Source organism: Carettochelys insculpta, chromosome 10 (genome assembly GCF_033958435.1).
Source record: "Carettochelys insculpta isolate YL-2023 chromosome 10, ASM3395843v1, whole genome shotgun sequence".
NCBI classification, from domain to species: Eukaryota; Metazoa; Chordata; order Testudines; family Carettochelyidae; genus Carettochelys; species Carettochelys insculpta.
The window spans coordinates 10,634,722-10,658,311 of record NC_134146.1 but is presented as its reverse complement, the minus strand read 5'-3'; the positions used below and the strand labels follow the sequence as shown (position 1 = coordinate 10,658,311).

At 45.4% G+C, this 23,590-nt stretch overlaps 1 protein-coding gene across 5 annotated transcripts in view; it reads left to right on the top strand.

Moving 5' to 3' along the window:
* The window catches only part of LOC142018592 (glypican-5-like), a 662,349-nt gene that overhangs the window by 239,788 nt on the left and 398,971 nt on the right, over positions 1-23,590 (top strand). For 4 of the 5 annotated variants that reach the window (XM_075004528.1, XM_075004533.1, XM_075004532.1 and 1 more), the window contains exons 4-6: positions 5,310-5,443; positions 15,268-15,327; positions 22,020-22,145. In XM_075004528.1, the coding sequence (XP_074860629.1) occupies positions 5,310-5,443; positions 15,268-15,327; positions 22,020-22,145 (320 nt within the window). The remainder of the gene's footprint in view (positions 1-5,309; positions 5,444-15,267; positions 15,328-22,019; positions 22,146-23,590) is intronic. The other variant, XM_075004529.1, reaches the window with a different exon arrangement.

Genomic DNA, 23,590 nt, shown 5'->3' with positions numbered 1-23,590 from the left:
CTCTTACTTTACCAATGTGACTATATCAGTCAAAACTGTGCCCTGATTTACACTTGAGCAACCCCCTAGAAGTAACTGGGATTATGAAATTTATCAGGGCAGGTGCTGAACTAGATTTTGCTGGGGTTTTGTGGCCACAGCCAAAGGCAGAAAGCTTTTTGAAGGAACACAAGAACTTTAATAGTAACCCCAGTCTTAACAACGTGAAAATCTTATACTAGAAAATTTCAAAGCTTCCCTCTGTGGAATCAGAGAACATTGTTTCCTAAAATGGTGAGAATGTCTCCTGATTTAGGGAAATAAGATTCTCTCCAAGTCTAGAAGGGCATGACATTTTCTCCGTGTTTGATTATATTAGGTGTATTAAACATGGCCAACATTTTTAAGGTTACTCAAGCTGTGAGAGTTCAAAGGATTTCAAATGAAATTTTTTCAATTTATTTTGTAAAGCCTTTGCAATAATTATAAGTAATCACTCTTACAAAGGAGAAATGGCAGGGGTCAAGTCATACTTTATGTACATAAATGTATGCTTCTGTGCTGAGGAAAAGCTACCAAAAAAAAAAAAAGAATAAAACAGACCAAAACTTAGTGAAAATTTATCAGAGAAACTAGGATTTAAGAGACCTTGGCATTTAAAGCAAAAAAACCCAAGAAAAATATGTGGCATCATAAAAGATTATTGCTATTGAGGTGGCAACACATTTTCAGGAATATCATCTTCTCAGTGTAGTTCTCCACCTTTAGAGACTAGAGTTCAGTTTTTATTTTCATTATTATTGTTGAGACAATAAGAAGTGTTCAGTACTATCACAGGTGACAAGGAGACATAACTTTTCATCTATCAATAACAGAAGTTTGGCAGGCTTCGTACTGGGACCTGGACAGTCAAATAAGCAAATGTGAAGAACTAGATTAATAATCTGTGTGACCTATGAGGTTATTTTAGAAATATCTGAGAACTGAAAAATTAGTTGTAGAAATCTCATACTTGCTTTCTTCTCCAGCCTTACTGATGAATGAATGTTGACAATGCTTGTAATCTTATCACTTCCCAGATATTGGCTGTTTTTGTTAAAGATTCCGCTCCTAGAAGCAGGTGGTTGTAGGTTTTTTTAGCATACAAGCTCTTTAACCCCCACCAGGCTTAAAGGAGAAAAGCATTCAGTTTTCCCAGTAACTCTGCTCATTAGTTTAAAACTACACTCAGACTTGATCTGTCAGGACTGGTCTTGAAAGGCAGTGGTTCCTAGCTCTTCCGATCCAGAGCAGTTACGCAGGTGTTTGCTGTGGTTTGTACTGGGACATTGAAATTTTGCAAGGTGCGGAGGAAAGGATGCAGGAAACATTTTGACAGAGTGTGACTCAGCTGCTTTTTATGGCCATCTGCCCACTCTGCTATCAGTTTAAATTGGATTTTGTTTTATGTTTCCAATTATGTGGTTTTAATATTTAGCACTCTGAAAGCTTTCCAAGCGATTCAAATAAAATACTGCATTCACAGACCTCTGTCCTGAGCCTATTTATAATATGCCCCACACATGGTCAGACCAAAGGATATACCCTTAGGGAGCCAGGTGTATGGCTTCCCCTCCCATTGCCTTGTGACATGTTGGAGTTAAGCCAATGCAGTTAAATTAAATAACCATAAGATAAACTCACTGCAGTACATTGTGCTGGAACTGGCAGTAACTTGTATCCCTAGCACTGTTGTTCAGCATCTTGAATATGGCCTCACATTGGTTCATTTTCCATATCTATAATTCTCAATGAAAGTGTCCCTTCATATTACTTATCAGTAACTCTCCTGGAGCAAGCAAGCAGAGGTGGGGTTGTCTTTACCACACCTGCGCTGAGGGGAGAGAGACCTAGCTCACTGGTGTGGAGATATGAAAAGGGGAATATTGGAAGTCCTCCATTTTCAGGACTGCTCAGCAAGGGGCAGAGAGAAAGACATGGCTCAGTAGTGTTTGTCTATGTGCAGGTGAATGAACAGTGCAGCAGGAATCGATAGAATCACATGGCATGGGAAAGAAGACAGAGGCAGAGGCGCACAGTGCCTGCTGAATGCTGTTCTGGATGATAGGGTTTTTGTGTTTTCATTCATTATTTTTGAAGTTTTTAACATAGAAATAATATAAATATTGAAAGTTGCTTTTTGCCATCTAAAGAGGTACTTTGTCCTTGTATTAATAATTTTCTGTATTGTATAATATTGTATAATTAAAGCTGCGTCTACACGTGCACGCTACTTCGAAGTAGCGGCACCAACTTCGAAATAGCGCCCGTCGCGTCTACACGCGTCGGGCGCTATTTCGAAGTTAACGTCGACGTTAGGCGGCGAGACGTCGAAGTCGCTAACCTCATGAGGAGATAGGAATAGCGCCCTACTTCGACGTTCAACGTCGAAGTAGGGACCGTGTAGACGATCCGCGTCCCGCAACGTCGAAATTGCTGGGTCCTCCATGGCGGCCATCAGCTGGGGGGTTGAGAGATGCTCTCCCTCCAGCCCCTGCGGGGTTCTATGGTCACCGTGGGCAGCAGCCCTTAGCCCAGGGCTTCTGGCTGCTTCTGCGGCAGCTGGGGATCTATGCTGCAGGCACAGGGTCTGCAACCAGTTGTCAGCTCTGTGTATCTTGTGTTGTTTAGTGCAACTGTGTCTGGGAGGGGCCCTTTAAGGGAGCGGCTTGCTGTTGAGTCCGCCCTGTGACCCTGTCTGCAGCTGTGCCTGGCATCCCTATTTCGATGTGTGCTACTTTGACGTGTAGACATTCCCTCGCTGCGCCTATTTCGATGTTGGGCTGAGCAACGTCGAAGTTGAACATCGACGTTGCTGGCCCTGGAGGACGTGTAGACGTTATTCATCGAAATAGACTATTTCGATGTCGTCACATCGAAATAAGCTATTTCGATGTTGGCTGCACGTGTAGACGTAGCCAAAGTGTGTTAGTGTGTCAACATGTAGGGCCAGGACCTGGTCCTCAGTACACAAGGAGTTAACACAGGGCTAGGCAAAACACGGCACATGATTCCCTGGCCTTCTCCCCTGACCACACCAGTCAGTAAAGTGGCTTCAGGGCCCTGTTTGTCTTTCAACAGTTGCAAGCCCAATGGGGAGGAGGGGAAGGAGACTTCACATGCTGCCCCTGCTCCCAGCACAGTCCCATTGGCTGATTTGTGTTTGAAGTACAGACAGCATGTGAAGCACCCCTCTTCCCCCCAGGCTTGTAGCTATTCACAGATGCACGTGGCCCCCCTATGGCCAGCACGACGGGGAGCCTGCCTGAGAAACCTGCTGGGCTGCTGGCTGGGAGTTGCCCACGTAAAAGGCCGACTCTGGCACCCCAGCCCCTCGCCCAATCCTCTTCCCCCATCCTGTACCCCTACCCCACATAACCCAAACCCTCTGCCCTTCCTCCTGCACCCACATCCCACATAACCAAAAGCTTCTGCTCTCACACCCCTTCCCAGATTCTGCACCCCTACCTCCAGTTACAAATCCCTCCTGCCTTAGTCACAGCCCAAACCCTGTACCTTCTCCTGGGCTCCTGTCCCAGGTCAGATCCTCCTCCTGCACCAAAACTCCCTCCCAGACCCCCTCCTGCACATCAGTCCCTAACCCCAAGCTCCCTTCTGCATCCAACCTCCACCCCAGATCTCCTGCATTAATATCACAGAAGACTGGCAGCCACTGACCACAGTCCAAATTCTTGGCATGGCCCAGATCCAAAATTATTGCCCACCTCTGAGTTAACATCAGCTTTGTTTTCCCCTTCCCAGGAATATTTTCCCCAGGGTGCCTGCTGGGAAAAAAGCAGTGGTGAATGTGTATACATAATGGTGGCTGTGGCAATTCGAAAGTGCCGCTTTCAAATCGTGTGGCGCCCATGTAGATGGGGACCTTTGAAAGGAACCCCAGTCTTTGAATGACCCTTATTCCTAAAGCCAAATAAGGGGCTTTCAAAAGGCCCCTGTCTACACGGGCTGCGCATGATTCGAAAGGGGCATTTTCAAATTGTCGCGGCTGTCATTATGGTAATGAGGTGCTGTATATTCATGGTAGCGCCTCATTAGCATCTTCCGACCTTGCTCATTACCATGCCCCTTTCGAAGGAAGGGGCTAGTGTAGACATAGCTCTGGGGAATAGCCTCTATTTTGAAATAAACCATAGTGCATCCAATGCCTGTATTTTGAAATAGGCTCTATAGCTACGTCTACACGTGAAGCCTACATCGAAGCAGCTTATTTCGATGTAGCGACATCGAAATAGGCTATTTCGATGAATAACGTCTACACGTCCTCCAGGGCTGGCAACGGCGACGTTCAACATCGACGTTACGCAGCACCACATCGAAATAGGTGCTGCAAGGGAACGTCTACACGCCAAAGTAGCACACATCGAAATAAGGGTGCCAGGCACAGCTGCAGACAGGGTCACAGGGCGGACTCAACAGCAAGCCACTCCCTTAAAGTGCCCCTCCCAGACACAGTTGCACTAAACAACACAAGATCCACAGAGCCAACAACTGATTGCAGACCCTGTGCATGCAGCATGGATCCCCAGCTGCAGCAGCAGCAGCCAGAAGCCCTGGGCTAAGGGCTGCTGCACACAGTGACCATAGAGCCCCGCAGGGGCTGGAGAGAGAGCATCTCTCAACCCCTCAGCTGATGGCCACCATGGCGGACCCTGCTATTTCAATGTTGCGGGACGCGGATCGTCTACATGTGCCCTACTTCGACGTTCAACTTCGAAGTAGGGTGCTATTCCCATCCCCTCATGGGGTTAGCGGCTTCGACATCTCACCGCCTAATGTCGATGTTAACATCGACATAGCGCCCAACACGTGTAGCCGTGACGGGCGCTATTTCGAAGTTAGTGCCGCTACTTCGAAGTAATGTGCACGTGTAGACACGGCTTATGTGTGTAGATGCTGCATTTCAAAATAGATAAATGCTATTTTGAAATGCATTTTGTGTGTAGCTGGTACGTCTACACTTGCATTCCTCTTTTGAAAGAGGGATGCAAATGAGGGAAATTAAAAATGCAAATGATCCACTGATTTACATATTTTGCACTTCATTTTCTTTCAAAAGAAAAAACAGCGATATAAACACGGTTCTTTCAAAAATAAACCCCATCTTTGAAAGATCTCTTCTTCCTAATTTGTTTCAGAGATTTGTAGAGATTACTTTGTACTCCACATGATCCGAAAGGGACACATTTGCTTTTGTATTTGCTGTTCATAATTCATATTTTACTTCAAAAAGCACAATTATATTTGTGGTTTTATTTCCTTCTTCGTTACAGGTTGACAAAGTGTGTGGACAGCCCCAGGAAAGGGAAGCGAAACCTTCACCAGATAATATAGTGCAAGCAAAGGGCATGTCTGAAACACAGGCGCTCACGATGGCTCACTCTGCTAATCTAAACACGAAAAGGAGGTAATCTAGTGTGAATCATATCTCTATGTACATTGAAATATACCTTATTCCTCATACTTTTTCTGATTTGTCCGCCTTGATTCCTATTTTTGGTTCTCTGTGCCTTAAATATTGAGTCTGTTCTGGTATGGCTATGGTCTGCAGAAGTGGGTCTATCCCACGAAAGCTCACCTAATACATTATTTTGTTAGTCTTTAAAGTGCTACTTCACTGCTTTTTTGTTTTGTCGACAAAAAAGCTGTGTAGACACTCTGGGCAACCCTTTTATCAACAGATCGATCCACTTTTATGTGTAGAGGTGATCTGTTGACAGAAGTTTTGTTGTAACATCTCTTCTGACAGTAACTTTTGTAGACAGATGATTCTAGTGTAGGCATAGACTTAGAGACTAACACACTTATTAGGTCATGAACTTTTGTGGATAAATTCCCTTCTTCGGATGAAGAATTGAGAGGCAAAACAGAATTCTGGAATATGGTGGTCCTACAAAGTCATGGGACCAGGCACATGATGCTGTAAGCATTTTGGATGCAGTACTCGTCCACTCAAAGTGAGGGCATTTTGAAGAGAACACAAAGGATTCCTGCCTTGGAAAAATATATATATATGAAAAGTCATGAAACCAAACATAACAGACTGCTGCCAGATGCCACGAGACCTGGGTTACCACCTCTGATGACTGCTGGAAACACCTACGACTGGACAGTGGGAAAGATTGTTCCCAAGCTAGGAAGATACCTATCTTGTGTTCAAAGGTGATTAGAACTACTGTTAGGGTAAGCAATTCCATGTAATAAGTTCTTAGAGTATGTTTTGCTTTATAAGTTACTTTGATCTGTCTGCTATTACTTGCAATCATTTAAATCCTATTTGTATATCTAATAAAAACATGTTTTTATTAATAAATGCAGTGTAAATAATTACCTGGGGGACACCCAATTTACATATCTCTCTTTCATTGATAAAAGGGGACGAACAATTAATGAGCTCCCTCTGTATGAACTTTATGCATACTGAGATGGATTTATCTTGGGTTTTGCTCCTACTGGGGCTGTGCATCTGGTGCTGGGTCAAGTCCCTTTGAGCCTTCCTGAAAGTGAGTCAATCTCAGTGTCTGTGTTGCTCTGCTGTGAGCTGTGATCCCAAATCTATACCATTGCTTGGGGTCTGGCTCCGCAGGACAGTGTGGTGGCATGCCCCAGTGGGCAGGTAGGTGGGATCCATGGTATAATCAGAGCATCAGGTGACAGTCTCTAAAGGATCTCTGTGACTGTACCTGTCACACACAGTTCTCTTGTATCTAACCTATTGGGGAGGGGGATTTTTTAATCCTTTTTTGTCCCTCCCTGGCCTACGTATTCCTGCCTGCAAGATGCCTCACCTTCAATCTCCTTCTCACCCTACCCTCCTGATTCTTGTACCCTTAGGGTTTGGATGGGGAAAGAGAATGTGCCAAGAAGGAGACTTGTTTCTATTGGTATGGTTGTTCCGTATATGGCTTTGAGGCTGATTCCACCCAGGGTATATATAGGTGAATTTCCATGACCATTTACGATGGAAAAGTAGCTGGCTAAATTTTGGTTTGCCACATCAATATAAATCTGGAATAACCACTGAAATAAGTGGAAATGCCTCTGTGTTTACATGGCTGTGACTGAGAGTAGAACTTGGCTTTATTCCACCTGGGTGCCTGCACAGATGAGTTCAAGCTGTAGGATTTGCAGCCACATCTGTTTTGATTCTTGTACAAACCTACATGTATTAAATGTGTTGTCTTAAAAAAAAGTTGTGAGTACCATGCATTTTCCTATCATGTTCTTCTGCAGTGTGCAACTGAAATGCAACAGCTTGTGCTTATGTTTGGGGCTAGTTGATTTTCATTATACAAGCTGAATGAGATGCAACAAACCAAGCAGCATGGTTGATAAAATGTAAATTTGGTTTTAAAATTCACTGGCAATACAGGTCACCTGAAATATGGTTAGCGGAATTTATTTTTTTAAATGTGTGGGCCCAGTTTTGTCCCCACTTATCTCTATCTGATGATCCTCACTCAGAACTACAGCCTGTGAGACAGGCCCTGAGCTGGTGACAATGAATAACTCCAGTGCAGTCACACCAATTTATGCAGATGAGGATGTGGCCTTGAGACTTTTAATTAATCAGAGAGTAACCCACTGATACTTATTACTATAGTTACCAAAGAAACTGTAATAAAACAAATGTGCCACTAATTATAAAATTGCCAAAAGCTGGACTATGCATCATAACATCAGCTGAGCTGAGCACATCCATACATCTCATTTATTAATATGACATGTGATGGAAATGTAGTGAAAGAGGGGGTGTGATGAGCCACCATCATACTAGAAACTCATGTGAGCTGGCATTCGTAAGTACATGGGAGGCCTATGGATAAACAGATTGCATAAAGTTTGGGCTTTGCTTTTGGAAACAACTGGGCTACATCTACACTTGCATTTCTGAAAGAGGAATGCAAATGAATGAAATAAAAAATGCAAATGATGCACTGATTTACATATCACCTGCTTCATTTGCATAATATTTTTGGAATAGATTCTTTTGAAAGAAAAAAAGCAGTGTAGATGGGGCTCTTTCAAAAATAAACCCCATCTTCGAAAGAACTGTTCTTCCTATTTTGTTTCAGGAAGAAGGGTTCTTTCAATAATGGGTTTTATTTTTGAAAGAGTCCCATCTACACTGCTTTTTTTCTTTTGACCACATCTCTTCTGAAAAGACATTATGCAAATGAATCACAAGATATGTAAATCAGTGCCTCATTTGCATTTTTGATTTCCTTCATTTGTATTTCTCTTTTGAAAGAGGAATGCCAGTGTAGACATAGCCCAGGAGAGCTATAAATATGGTGAAATGTACAGTGATGGATTTAGTATTCTTCAGTGCTCATTTATTCACATATGCACATATTCACAAAGCAGTTTTAGCTGATACAAAAATTTATAGCTGATGCATGAAATTGCAGTAAATTATGTTAAAATGAATTTGCACAGGTTTAACTGTTACGGAGAATTTAGATTATGGGATTAAGTTGTAGTGCAATGACTTCTGGGAATTTAAATTAGCTAGATTTTCAGCTGTGTATCTAGGTCTGCAGTGTCCAGTACACTCCCCCTTCACCACATGTGGCGAACGGGGCAATGCAGCATGATGAAGTGCAGATGAGGAGAGCCACACATGTGGGGTGTCCCTCCAGTCACTCAACACATGAGCCCCACCTACTTTTTAGGAAGAAGTGTTCTTTTGAAGATGGGGTTTACTTCTGAAAGAGCCGCGTCTACACTGCTTTTTCTCTTTCGAAAGAAGCATATGCAAATCAGGTGCTATATATATAAATCTGTACCTCATTTGCATTTTCAGTTTCCCTTATTTGCGTGCCTCTTTTGAAGGAGGAGTGCAAGTGAAGACACAGCCCCAGTGAGTCTCAGTGGTCTCTCTGGCCATACCATGAGTAAACAAATAGCTGACTTAGTGAACTCCCCCTGCCCCCACTTGGTTCCCCAGGGACAACTCTTGGTAAGCCTACCTGTTCTTGCTTTCCATCCTAATTCTGGTAGGGCCTGGTTGGCAGCAGAGCTGTCTCCGGTCAATGTCCCTTCCATGGAATGTCCACGTCGCAAGTGCTGTATGTGCCCTGCTGTTTTATGATCTCCGAAAAGGTCCCCTTGTGCACCAGTGAAAGCCTTTGTGATGTTGTTCAGTGAATCTGCATTCCTGTCCTCAGCCCTGGACTTTTCCCACCCCTTTGCCCATAAACCCCCCTTTTGTTTTTTCATGCCCTGTCTTCTTTGGTTTGTTCATCAGGCAAGTGACACTATCTGCTTTGTGCTCTCACTAGCTTGTCCTTTCTCATGCTCCACAGAACTAGAAGCAGAACAGCAAGTTAGCTAGCTCATCTGTCAGGACAAGTCACTTATTGGTTGTTCTGCAAACTTGCTCATGTTGAGAGAAGAGCATCAGTAGAGATTCTGCACTTTTATGGTTTTCTTAATTCAAACACAGGCTGTACCATGGTTATTCCCTCTCTCTGCCCCAGCCCAGGCCCCATTCGTACCCTCTACTGGGACCAATTCACTATAGGTTGTAACGAGCACACATCCATTATTCTGTTTCTTTTCATGTTAATCTCAATCTAACATAAGCCTTGGGGTGCAGCTACAGACACACCCTCTTTCTCTTCCTTGGCATTTGCATATAACCAGAAAAAGCAAACAATTCCATCACATCAGAATATGTACAACTCTGTCTAAACATGACCTTTTAATAAAGGCCATGCCATATGCTCTCAGTCAAGATGAAAAGAGCAAGTTTCAAGAGAGATTTTGCAATAGAGTTTGTACTGAAAGTGTTTCTGATGCCTGGAAGCTCGTGGAGACAACTATATGGTACTCAAGAGCTTTGGAAAGAGTAGTAAAAAAAGCTGACTGTAGACTATTATATGTTGCTGCCACACATTTAGAGGAAATGATCTGCCTCAACTACCTAGAAGTCTACTCCCACCACTGATTCTCTCAATAAATAAAGAGATGCTTGTAAGATTGTTCAAATAGTTCCAGAATGTGTGCTCAGCTATTTTGGCTGGGACGCTGCAACAACATCCAACAGGCAGGTGACGATATATAGTCATATAAGAACAGTAGAAAGCCCATTGTGCAGCTAAAGAGCAAGACAGCTCCACTGAAAGATCTCAATGTCAATGTCATAGCAGATAAAGGGAAGTAAGTGGAAAAGTGGATTGAGAAAAATGGAATGGAATACACAAGGGAGTCTGTAGTACACCAATATGTGTCAGCTGAATTGCCTGGGTTTGAAGTTATGACTCTGCAGGTTGTCAAACCTACCCTAGAAGAACTTCAGCCAAAGCATCAAAAAGACTTCCCACTTCAAAACTTCAGGATCTGAGTTTATCTGCTGAAATCTACAAGTGTGCAAATAAAGACTCACTGCAAAGATTGCTCAAAGTATTGCTATCCTATTGGAAGGATGAAACTGTTCTGCAACATCTTAAGGTTGCCCATTCAAGGCTACAATAATAATAATAATAGAGGAAACAGAAGTGATCGTAATAACCACAGGGGTATGTTCCTTTTTAATATCACAGGGAAACATTTAAGCTGTATTCTTTTATCTAAAATTAAAATTTTAACTGAGAGAATCTAACCAGAGAACAAGTGTGGTTTTTGATAGGACAGGTCAAAATAGACCTGGTGTTCTCTTACACAATGGCATAAAGACAACTGTAGTAAAAAAAATATTAAGTGTGACTCTTTAGCATCAGTAATGGAGTGAAGCAGGGTAGCGCACTGGATTCTACAGTTTTTAAATATTTAATTCTTTTTCCTCCTTCTGTATGCATTCATGCCATTCAAGAGGGTGTCTATCTTAGTACTAGAAATGATGGAAGTTTATTTAACTTAGCAAGGTATGATGTTTTGAAGGTGAAGAAGATCATAAGGTACCTGTTTGCAGTTTTGAAGTCCTGCAACATCTTATTACTAAGTTCTTGGATTCACTTAAAATCTTTGGGTTAGCAATAGGCTTGAAGCTTATCATGCAATAAGGCTCTTCAGAAGCAGACGTCACCTTAGCTGGTATTCATCAGGATGGTCCTGGCCAATTTTGCCACCTGGGCATTACTATTAGCAGCAATGTAGCCACCTGCTGTGCTCACACACAGAACCAGCAAGGCACCCAAGAATGTTTATCTTTTGCAAGACAGAGCACGGAACAATAACAAATTGTCCCCTAGAGTGAAAATCCATGTTTACCACACACGTTTTATTCATTCTTTTGTACATGGCTCAGAATCATGGACTCCAGATGCTGAATATACCACAAGACTAAAGAGATGCTTGCATAACATTCTTTGAATAAGATAGCAAGGTAGAATGACAAATGTGAAACCGTTAAACATGCTGGCGTGTCATTCATGGGAACATTGATTAGTTGGAAAATACTCAGGAGGTTTGGACATGTCATGCGAATGTTGATAGCTGCATCCCAGAGCGTGCGCTGTACTCTGAAGCTTGCAAATGGACCAGAAAGAGAGGAAGACCTCGGCATGGATTTTGGTTTGCTTGCAAAGATCATTTAATATCCTTTGGAATCTCTGTGTCTGATTAGGAGAGGAATACAGCATGTTGCTCTGGCTGTCAGAGTCAGCTTGTGGCAGCTGTTGTTGCAAGGTGGACTGGATCTAGCTTTGTGATAACCAGGGAGAGAGGAGGGAAGGATCTGCTGCTTGGATTCAGCCCATTGCTTGTCAGTGTGCGTGACCTACTTGTGGACAGGACTGTCATTCACACATCAGTCTTGGCAGCAATCAAGAGAACTCCTCATCGTGTACATTATGCCCTGTAAAGAGTGACAGTTCCGTTGCTCCACTAAGGGATGCCCGTAAGATAGAGATGCTACTCAGAACACTAATTCTGAGTGCCAGCTCCCTAACCCTGATCTGACTAACTACTCAAGAACATGCTTAAGTTCATCCCTGTTCAGCACAGGACTTCTGGAGGTACCCAGCAGTAAGTATATGCTTTAATCCCTTTGAGTGCAATGGGATTTAAAGATGGGTTTCAGGTTAAGCCTTTGGCTCAATCCTGTGTTGAAGATGGATAGACTGCTGGATTAAATACTTAATCACATTCTCGGCTCTGGGACAACTCATCTGCTTTAAAATTGAGCTCATGTTTATGTGCTCTCCTGGTATAACATGTTTGTATTTTGCTAGATTTGTTATCTCATGATTCTCTTCTTTTTTTCCATTTACATTCAGTTCCTGCACCATAGTTTTTTAATTCTGCTAAGTCTGTCTCCATTGGTACAGTGCATGATGACTGATACGTGTACAATGTTGCATGATCTTAGTCAATTTCTACTCTGAATGTATTTGTGATGCTATCACATGAAGAAGATGCATAGATTTTTATTAGCTTTTTTATTTGCACAACACTTTTTAGTGATTAACTGACACTGGCAACATTGCTGTTGCACTCTTTTTTTTTTTTTTGTAGAGGTTACTATAATGTACAGCAGGATGTCAGGAAAAGTTACACTATGTGATGAGATAGGAATGCACAGGGCATATATCTCTATCAGTAAATTGGGAGTTTAATGCTGATTTCAGCACAAAACACTTTCTGAGTTTGGATCAGAGAGAAGGGCAAAGATATTTTAATATCTGTGCTGTATTTAATATATTTCACTCCACTAAACACAGGCTGGACACAGATCTAGAACAAAAATGATTAAGGGGCTGGAGCACATGACCTATGAGGATATGCTGAGGGATTTGGACTTGTTTAGTTTAGAGAAGAGAGGACTTAGGGGTTATTTAATAGAAGCCTTCAACTTCCTGAAGGGATGCTCTAAAGAGGAGGGCGAGAAACTGTTCTCAGTGGTGTCAGATGGCAACACAAGGAGTAATGGTCTGAAATTAAAGAGGGAGAGGTGTAGGTTGGAGAGTAGGAAAAACTACTTCACCAGGAGGGTGGTGAAGCATGGTAATGCATTGCCTAGAGAGGTGGTGGATTTGCCATCCCTCGAGGTTTCTAAGTCCCAGCTTGACAAGGTTCTGGCTGGGATGACTTAGTGGGAGTTGATCCTGCTTGAAGCAGGGGTCTGGACTAGATGACCTCCTGAGGTCCCTTCCAGCCCTATGATTCTATGATCTACCTACAAATAAAATATATACTCTGCTTAGCAAAGAAATAAAACATGACATTTGGTCTTTGTTTAAAGAAGGCTACAATTGAACCCTTACTATCTTACGTTTTCATCTTTATTTTAGGACCCAGAGGTCTTCTATTATTAAAATAACTAAGTTTGAGTTTCTCAAGAAATGTTTGAAATCAATTTCATCTATTTTGTCTGAATTAAATGTTTACATTGGATTCAACTGCGTGTGTGATAAATTCATGTATGAAAGAGGAAGTACAAAACACATTTTTAGTACCAACTTCAAACAAAATGGCCATGGAGAAGACTAATCCATTTTGGACCAGTGTTGGCAGTCTGACCCATGCACATAGTCCCCTTTGGCCACTGTTTTCCCCAATCACAGGGGCTGCTTTCTGATTAGCTGGCCCACTGGGAGCATCATCCCTGGACAGTCCAGACCCGCTAGTGGCACAATATGGGACTAGCAAAGCAGCACTTCCATATCACCTTCCCTTCACCTGATCAACAGGCATGGTGGGTGGAGAAGGAGATGGTGAGGACATCTCCGTGTGTTGACAATCCATGGGAGTTATAATAGCTTCTTGGTGATGTTAGCAGCTTTAGTAATTTAGAACAGCCTTCCTTTGCCATCTGATCTCCCAGGTCTCTGACTTCTGCTTTGTGCTGCTCAGTGCTTTTGAAAATTTAGTCAATTTTGTTCACTCTAGCTTTACTGGCTATATAAGGTGCACAAGGGTCTGTGTTTTCCTTTAAGTGTGTGTGTGGCTCGCAACAAAGCTAGTGCATCATGAATGAATAGTGAGGGGAGGTTAGACATCTAGAGCCTAATCTCACTCTGGCTATTCCTGATTTACTGTAGTGTAAGGGCAGGGCTACCCTAGGCAGGTAACAGGTATCAGAGGAGTAGCCATTTTAGCCTATGTCTGCAAAAACAAAGAGAAATCTTGTAGCACCTTATAGACTAACAGATTTATTGGAGCATAAGCTTTTGTGGGCAAAGAGCTATTTCACCAGAGGCAGGTAAGTTTATCGTAGATATGCAATTCTAGCAATGGCAATTGCATAGCTAGAATTGACTTATCTGCTGTTGATTTACCTGGCCATCTTCACAGAGGGAGATCAATGGGGAAACTCTCTTGTCAACTTCCCTGACTCCTCACAATATTGAGGAGTGTAGTGGTCAACTCTCAACCCCAGATAGTTTGATTTCACATGTCTTCATAAGGCACTCAAAATTGAACTCTGGAAGATTGACCTTGACTGGGTCGGTCTTCCCCATAGTCTTGACATACCCTTCAGAGCATAACCAAGATACCCACCATATGTGAATACTTTAAGCCAAATGTTTTTATACATTTCATAATGACAGTGCCACAAAACACATATGTATGTATGGACAGGGCTTTAACCCACACTGGTAAAGGAGAAATCAACTTGTGGGTCTCTCTTTCTAAAGAGGTCCCTTTGAGCAATTTCCTCAGGCATGACCCTGTGAGCTGGCTTTTCTGCTTGTCTTCTTGTATCAATCAGTGTGATCAGTTCTTGAGTCCCAGAACTGAACAGTCCAAAACACCTGTACTTGTATAGCCTTGCAAAAGTTCAGCAAATTGCTCATTACCCTGAAAAACAAAGACCTTCCACTTATACTCCCATTGGTGTGACGCTCATTCAAAGACATTTTTTTTCCTCTTGTATGCTCATATACATAATATTTGACCTGTATTTAAACTCATTCATTCCGTATATGGGTATGGTAGATTTCAAGTCCATAGCATTTTTTTAACATGTTGTTCTGTTTGCTACTTTTGCAGTTGTAATTTTTGTTTGACTCTAGCTAAGGACAAAGTTCTTTAACTCAGACCCTGCAGTGTTTTTGAGTAATGTGATGACATATTTTTAATTGTGCCTATGCTTTGGGAAATTTCACCATCATTTTTCTCATTTGTTTTCTGATAAAATCCTATGCATGTGCTTGACCTTTTCTTTCAAATAATTTTTACTTTTTTCTTTGTTTCTCATTTCTTTCCCTTGTTTGCCTGAATTCCTGCTTTCCCCTCATCCCCAATCTCTTCTGACTGATGCTTACTCTCCCCGGCATATTCCAGTTCTCTGCCACTGAAAGCGTCAAAGAATGACAAATCCAGAAGTTTGAAAAAAATCTCTCGGTAAGAATGAAATCAAGGTGACATATGTTGTTGTCTCTTTGTGTAGCTCATTCAAATTATAAGGCTCTTGATTCCATTACCAACTAGGAAAGGCAGACATTTCAATACAGCTACTTTAGAAATCAATAATGGTTTAGTACCATGTGAAACATTTGGAAGCTATATTTTTCCTGTTAAAATTAAAATAGTTTCACATAATAAGCAATGAAAATAGTAGATATCAGCATCTATCTCTGAACACAAAACATTTGTGAAAATATTTATTTTAAAACTTTTTATTTATCTATGCACAACATAGCTCAATTCTTTCAAGGATTCTAAAGGAATTTACAACTTTGTTAAACTGAGTAAGATGAGCAGCAGACAATTATAAGAGTGCACTTTTGAGAGACAGTGTTGTTTAGTAGACTGGCCAGTCTTAGAATGAGGCATCTATGCAACCTCATACAATGGATAGCCCTTATGGTGATCCCATGAGAGTGGGTAGTGGTGTATCTAATGGTAGGTCTACACAGCATGGTTACTTCAAAATAACAGCTGTTATTTCAAAATAACTACACAGTGCAACCACTATTTTGAAATAATTTTGAAATAGTGGTTGCCATATATCAAAATTGGTAAACCTCATTTTGCAAGGGATAGCACCTATTTTGAAATAACTATTTTAAAATAGGGGCTGTTCAGACAAGCTATGTTTACATGTGCAAAAACCTAAAAGTGGCCCTTTTTCGAAAGAGCAGGAGGAGCATCCACATGTGTAAACCCGTCTTTCAAAGAAAATCTAAAGAACGGGGTGCACACTTCGAAATCCGAGCCCTGATCCCATATCAGGAAGATCGCCCCCTTTCGAAATATTGAATCGAAAGAGTACACTTGTAGATGCTCCACAGTCCGCTCTTTTGGAATACGGGTCTGCCATGGCGCCGATCAGCTGGAGTGCAGCAGCGGGGCTACATGGTCCCTGCGTTTAGCTGCCGTAAAGCTGCACACACGCAGGAAACCCGTGGCACAAAGCTGAGAGCATGCTAGGAGCACCCTGAGCACGTACTCCAGCTCCATGCTCCAGTGCCTGCATGGCCAGCAGCCAGCCCCGCGTGAGCCCCACTGCCCTCCCCTCCAAGTCCCCCCAGGGTTCCCAGGGGAGAAAAAAAAAGGGCCCCCTCCTGGACGGAGCGAGAGCTGCGTGACCTCGGTCTCTGGCAGGACGAGGAGGTCCTGTGCAACATGGGGGTCAAGTGGTGCAATGCTGCCGCCTTCAGCTGCCTGGTGCAGGGCCTCCACACCATGGGCCACCCGGAGCATACTGCAGAGCAAGTACACTCCAAAGTCAAGGAGCTGCGCCAGGGCTATGCGCAGGGCAGGGACCAGGCCGCACGCTCTGGGGCGGCTCCAGTAACATGCCCCTTCTACAGAGAGCTCTGGAGCATCCTGGGGCCCCAGGAGAGCTCACCACCCCCGGCGTTCCTGGACACCTGTGGGGAGGAGCTGCAGCCAAAGGAGGAGCAGGAGCAGTCTGGACCGGGGACCCAGGAGGGCGAGGGGACCATGGACTGGTCAAGCGAGAAGGGGGAACTGACCATCGTGATTCCCTCTCACTCCTCCAGCCGTGTGACCGAGGGCCGGACATCCCCGGACATTGCCAAGAGACCCTCCGGTATGTCCAGGGAGGGGCACACACCTACTCCACAGGGTGAGGGCAACGCAACAGCTAGGAGCCTGCACACGGGACCTCCCAGTTTGCACACAAGCCAACCCCCACATGGGATGCAACACCCCACAGTGGTGCATCAGCAACACCCAGCATCTGCCCTCAGTGGACAGCGCCATAAGCCACACAGGGGTGGCGGCCAGTCGGTGCCAGACAGCTCTCGGGGCCCGCACGCCGCGGGCTGGGAAGGGCCACTTGCAGGTGAGACCCCTGGATGCACACCCAGGCTAGGAGGCCTGGTCCATGGGGGGCGGGTCGGTGCTCCCTGGGGTGTCAGTGTCCCTTGGGAGGGCAGGGGCCCCATGGGGTGGGCTCGGGCAGGTAGGCCACAGCCGGGTCCCTGCTGTCCGGGGCACACTAGTGACATGGTCTCCTCCTCTCCACACAGCCACACCATCCATGGGCCGGGAGAGCCCTGCACTGTCCCTCATCCCCGAGAGCCAGCCCACAGCCATTGGAGGTGTCCGGATGCCATCCCAGGCAGCGCGCCATTGGGGCCTTGGCCGGAGGGACCCCCACCAGGCCAAGGAGGACCCAGCCAGCCAGCGACAGGCCGAGGTGGCCGAGGAGCACCTCCAGCTCACCCGGGCCTACATGGAGTGGCAGAGGGCAGCCTGGGATAGACTGCTCACCACCCTGGAGGGCATTGGCTACGCCGTCCAGGACCATACAGCGACTGTGGCCCACCTCCTGGCCCCCCCCAGCGACTCCCCCTGTTGGTCCTGCCCCCTCCACCCCCACTAGCCCACCCCTTCTGCCCCAATAAGCCCGTCCCCTCCGCCCCCACTGAGCCCGTCCCCTCTGCCCTCATCAGGCCCACTCACCGGCAATATTTGCCAGTGATAACACACCGTCCCCTTCCTGCTGGGGACCTCATACCCAGGAGGGCAGGGGCTCTAGGGGCCGACAGGGCCCGCAGCCCACCACCCCTGCCCCGGAATAAGCACCTCGCCCCCCTCCATGTTAGGTTCCCCCCTCCAAGTTAAGTTCCCCCCTCCAACAAGTTAGGTTCCCCCCTCCAAGTTAAGTTCCCCCCTCCAACAAGTTAGGTTCCCCTCTGTACATAGCTACCAACACCCAGTTATATAAATATTTCTTTATTATTCACCACTCTGTGCTGTGCTCCTCGGGGGATGGTGGGTAGTGGACGTGCAGGTGCAGTGCTGGTGGGGGTGGCGGGGATGGTGGGTGATGGATGTGTGTGGGATGTGGGCGTGCTTGTGGGTCAGAGGTGGCTGTCGGCAAAGGCCTGCCTGAGGGCCTCCCAGATGTGGTGGTCATCCCGGTGGGCCTGGTGGATGGGGGCGGCGCCCAGCTGCTCATAGACAGTGCCAGCTGGAGGGCCCCCACGGGGGACAAAGGTATCCCCCTTTCCCTCCACAATGTTGTGGAGGATGCAACAGGTGCCCACCACCTGGGGCACATTGATGACCCTGACCTCCAGTCGCATGAGGAGGCACCTCCACTGCCCCTTAAGGCGCCCAAAGGCCCGCTTCACCATGTTGCGGGCGTGGTTGAGGCTGCAGGGGATACACTGCATCTGCCACCATGCAGAGTGGCATGGTGGTGTCCTCTGCCACGGGGATCTCCCGTTGGGGGACGAAGGTGCTGGCCACCATGCAGCGGCAGAGGCTGGAGTTCTGGAAGACCTGGGCATTGTGGGTGCAGCCGGCCCAGCCCACGTAGAGATCAGTGAAACAGCGCCTCGCGTCCACCAGGGCCTGCAGCACCACCGAATGGTAACCCTTCCGGTTGATGTACTGGCCAGTGCTGTGTCGCGGGCTGCGGATGGGGATGTGTGTGCCATCCAAAGCGCTGGTGCAGTTCAGGAAGCCCAGGTCCTGGAAGTCGGTGATAGTGTTGTCCAGATCCCCCAGGCGGATGGCCCTCTGGAGCAGCATCACGTTGATGGCCCTGACGACCTGCAGAGGAGGAAGTGGGACACGTGCTGTACTGCAGGTGTGGCGGCCGTCGCCCCCCGCCTAGAGCCAATTCTGCCCCCCTCCCGTCTGGCCCCTGGCCCATGCAGCCCCCGCCCCCCTCCCATCCGGCCCCTTGCAGCGGAGGGTTCCCCTTGCCCCAGCCCCCTCACCCACCTGGCCCCACCTTACCTCCATGAGTACAGCCCCAATGGTGGCCTTGCCCACCCCAAACTGCTGTCCCACGGAGTGATAGGAGTCTGGGGTGGCCAGCTTCCATATGGCAATTGCAACCCGTTTCTCCAGGGTGAGGGCTGGCTGCATGCAGGTGTCATGGTGCTGGAGTGCGGGGGTGAGCCAGTGGCAGATCTCCTCGAAGGTCTGCCTCGACATGTGGAAGTTCCGCAGCCACCTTTCCTCACCCCACTCCCCTAGCACCATGCGCTTCCACCAGCCACTGCTGCTGGGGTAGTTCCAGAGGTGTTGTGGCACCCAGGGGGGCACCCCACGTCCCCGGGGGGACTGCCCAGCCACCCAATGAGCTCGGGTGCAGCTGCAGTAATGGTGCACAGCACTGCCAGCAGGGTGTCAATGATGAGGGCATCCTCCTGCAGGAGCTGTTGCTGGGCCTCCATGGCGGGCATGAGTGGGCTCTGCTGGGCTGGGACAGGCTGGGCAGCACTCGGCTTGTGTGGAGGGGAAGGCAGAGGGAGGGGACCTTTAAAGAAGGTGGCTGGCTGCGGCCCTGGAAGGGGTTGTCGGCCATAGGACCCTGTCCGTGGCATTTCCTGCCTCCCTTCTTTCAAAAGAGGGCTTGGAGATATGTGGATACTCTCTTTCGAAAGACTTCAGTGGCACTTTGAAAGAGCGGATTGAAGTGCCGATCTGAAAAATGGCAGTGGGTGCTCTACTTCAACGGCCGCTATTTTGACCACCAAACTTCGATATTTCCCCTTTCGAAACGGCGCTCACGTGTAGACACAGCTACAAGGAATAGTGCCTATTTTAAAATAGGCCATGGTGCATCTAATGGCTCTATATCAAAATAGGCTCTGGGGCTCAGTGTGCATACTCCAGTATATTCCAATGATTCTGGAATAGCTTATTTTGAAATAAGGTTGCTATGTAGACATACCCAGTGGCACGCTAATAAACAGCCCGAAATATGCTAATGAGGTTCAGATGCAAATACCCAGCACCTCATTAGCATAAGGTCACGTGATTTGGAGTCCGCAAGACATTCTTCCAGACTCCTAAGCAATGTGTAGCAGTGTGGCCCCAGGGGGGTCTTCCTGAAGGAAGTCCTTCTTTCAGAGGCCCCTTCTTCCCAAAAATTTATGGGAAGAAGGGGCCTCCGGAAGGAGGACTTCCTTCTGGAAGACCCCCCCAGCGGCTGCACTTCTATACGTTGTTTTGGAGTCTGGAAGAATGTCTTCCGGACTCCAAATCACGTGACCTTATGCTAATGAGGTGCTGGGTATTTGCATCTGCACCTCATTAGCATATTCCGGGCTGTTTATTAGTGAAAGTGGCATGTGTAGAAACAGCCATAGGTTCTCTACTCAAAATTAATTACTGCATCCAGCAGACAGTCCATTTGGGAAGTGGAAGAAAGGGAAAGGTGGTGATGCTCATTACATGCTTATGAACTCATAGTTCTACTAGAATAACATGAATGGTGTCAGTTCACACCTCCCTTAGGACCAAGTGGTGGCCCTTGTATTAAACAGTTTCATCCACACTCAGATTTAATCATGTATTAATTCCCATGTAGCAGCTAACACTTGGTGCAAAATCTCTTTTTTACCTAGTGAAAACAAGGTCCAGGAAGGGTGGAAGAAGAGGAATCCACTCCCCCAGACCCTTTAGCAAGAGTGGGTGTTTAGTGGCTCTGCTGTGTTTGCTATAATGTGAGCTTTGCTAAAGTGCCCCATTTATCTCCAACATGGTAACATATATCCTGACAACTCCCCTTCAATGCACCCCACCATATCACCAAACCTTTTCTCAATGAAATGTCTCCCTGTATGGCCTGCCTCCTGGAAGCCATGGAACCACAATGGTTCCATTCTCTTTCTGTAGTGCTTCCATGGGAGAGGAGAAGTTACAACAATTGACCGTTAGAGCTTTAGTTTCAGTCTTTGTGCATGGCTTTGCTTTGTGTCCAGACGCGTGTCTTTATAGCACTGAGGCTTAGGCATCAGGAGTACCAGTTAGGAGAACCTAAAGTTACAGAAATAATCCCTGTAATCTCACTTACTGGTGTTCTAAATACAGAGATGTACTCTGCTGCCTGAGGTAAAGTTGTTGTCACTGTATATTTTATATAGTCACCTCAGTAAAACAGATACAATGGCTTATTAGGACATCAGCTGATGCCCCAGGAAGGAATGTTTCCCTCCATGCAACATCAGATGTCATGCTTTTTGCACAGTCTAGAGTTGTGATTTTCCCTCCAAAACACAAAGCACAGGCCATTACTATGGGCAGGGCCCCAGACTTGATGAGAGGGCACATCCTGTAAGACCAACCTGGTAAGGATGGCAATAAGAGGGTGGTCCTAACACCCTCACAACCCTAGGAGACTTGTTTAGCTACACTCAAATTCTATGCTCAACTCATCTAATGGGGAATTGTGTAGTTGGTTAAAAGTAGCCTTCTCCATCCAGTAACAGTACCAAATGACAATATTACTTCCCCCAATTTGGGGTGGAGGTAAAATATTGACAAAAAGTATGACAAAAATATCTATTTAACAGTAAAACCTCCAAATGATCTGATACAAAAGCTTTAAACGAAGAATTTCTCAGTCACTGTGTGATGTATTACTGCTGATTGTAAACAGTATCTTTAAAGCCCAAATTAACCTATTGCTCCTGTAGTAAATAGGGGAGGAGGAGATATCAACAGGGATATACTTTAAGCAAGAGCAAATTAACTTCGCTAGATTTTATTTCTTTTTTGTAAGGGATTCAGACTTTTAATCTTACAGAATCATGAATGAAATATTTAACTTACCCCAGGAATTCACTGTTCCACTATTAATTTCTTCTCCTAATTTGTAGGGAGTTCATCAACTACATGAAGCGATCCCGAACCTTTTATGCCTCGATAGCAGAAAGGCTATGTGATGGGGACCTGGTGATGCGAGACAGCTCAACTTGCTGGAATGGAGAGGATGTTGTGGAAAGGTAATTGTGAGAGTCAAATTTTGTACTGAAGACAAGCATATCTGGGAAAAAACTAGGATTTCCAGATCTTGCTGTGCTTTAAAAAGTGTTGTGTTAGAGATGATGCATTGTTGTGAAATGTCATATTACATTATACACTATAAAAATGTAATCACTTTCATGGTCCTTGAATAGCTGATCATTTTACTGACACATTGTCTTGGAAATGTATCCTTTGAAGTGTCACATAATCACTAAGAAAAACAGTTTGAATTACTATATAGTGAACTGAAGCACTCTTCAAAGAAGACTGAGTAACACTGATTTTTGGGGCCCACTTTTTACAAATGGGAGCCCTACAGTGACTTGCAGACTCAGTCACAGGTCATCTGTGCTGGGAGCATAAGGGTCAGGCTTTTAACAGTACAGTGGGACATTCCATGTCCAGAAATACCAGATCATACTTTCTTGATCTTTTTTAATCTGTACACCAGTAAAGTTTTCCAATGAGGTTAAGTTAGTTGCTTTGATTTTAAAAGTTAGAAGAAAGAGCAGCTGTGAAATGTAGGTCATTCTTAGTTTGCAGACTCCTTTATTCTGTAAGAAAAATATAGGGAAAAGAACATGTACCACAATTGTTGATTAGACTCCTAAGTCATGTCTACACCCAGGACTGGCGGGAGTTAGCTGTTCTGGACTCACAGGACTTGGCCTGCAGGGCTGTAAAATTGAAGTGTAAACATTCAGGCTTAGCATGCAGCCTGAGTTCTCAGACCCTTTGAGCTCATAGGGTTCCAGGGTGCCAATATGTCTACATGGCAATTTTATAGGTCACAGCCCACGGGTTAGTCTGCTGACAAAGGCCAGCTACGGGTGTTTCACTGAAATGTAAACATTCACCTCGGCTGTTTCTACACATGCCACTTTTGGAGAAAGTGACATGCTAATAAATGGCCCAAAATATGCTAATGAGGCATGGATGCAAATTTCCTGTGCCTTAGTAGCATGAGGTAACATGATTTGGAGTCTGGAAGATGCTCTTCTGGACTCCAAAACAATGTGTAGAAGTGCGGCTGCTGGGGGAGGTCTCCTGGAAGGAAGTCCTCCTTCCGGAGTCCCCTTCTTCCCAAATATTTTCAGGAAGCAGGAGCCTCTGGAAGGAAGACTTCCTTCCGTAAGATCCCCGGGGGCCGCGATTCTACGTGTTGTTTTGGAGTCTGGAAGAACATCTTCTGGACTCCAAATCATGTGACCTTATGCTAATGAGGTGTGGGGAATTTGCATCCACATCTCATTAGCATATTTTGGGACGTTTATTAGCATGCCACTTTCAGAGAAAGTGGCAAGTATAGAAACGGCCCTAGAGTTTAATGAAATTGGAAGGGCAGGAATGGAATGGGAAGAAAGGAAATTGCTGTTGGATGCTCTTTTCTACACTACAGCAATCTTTCAAAAGAAGTTCTTCC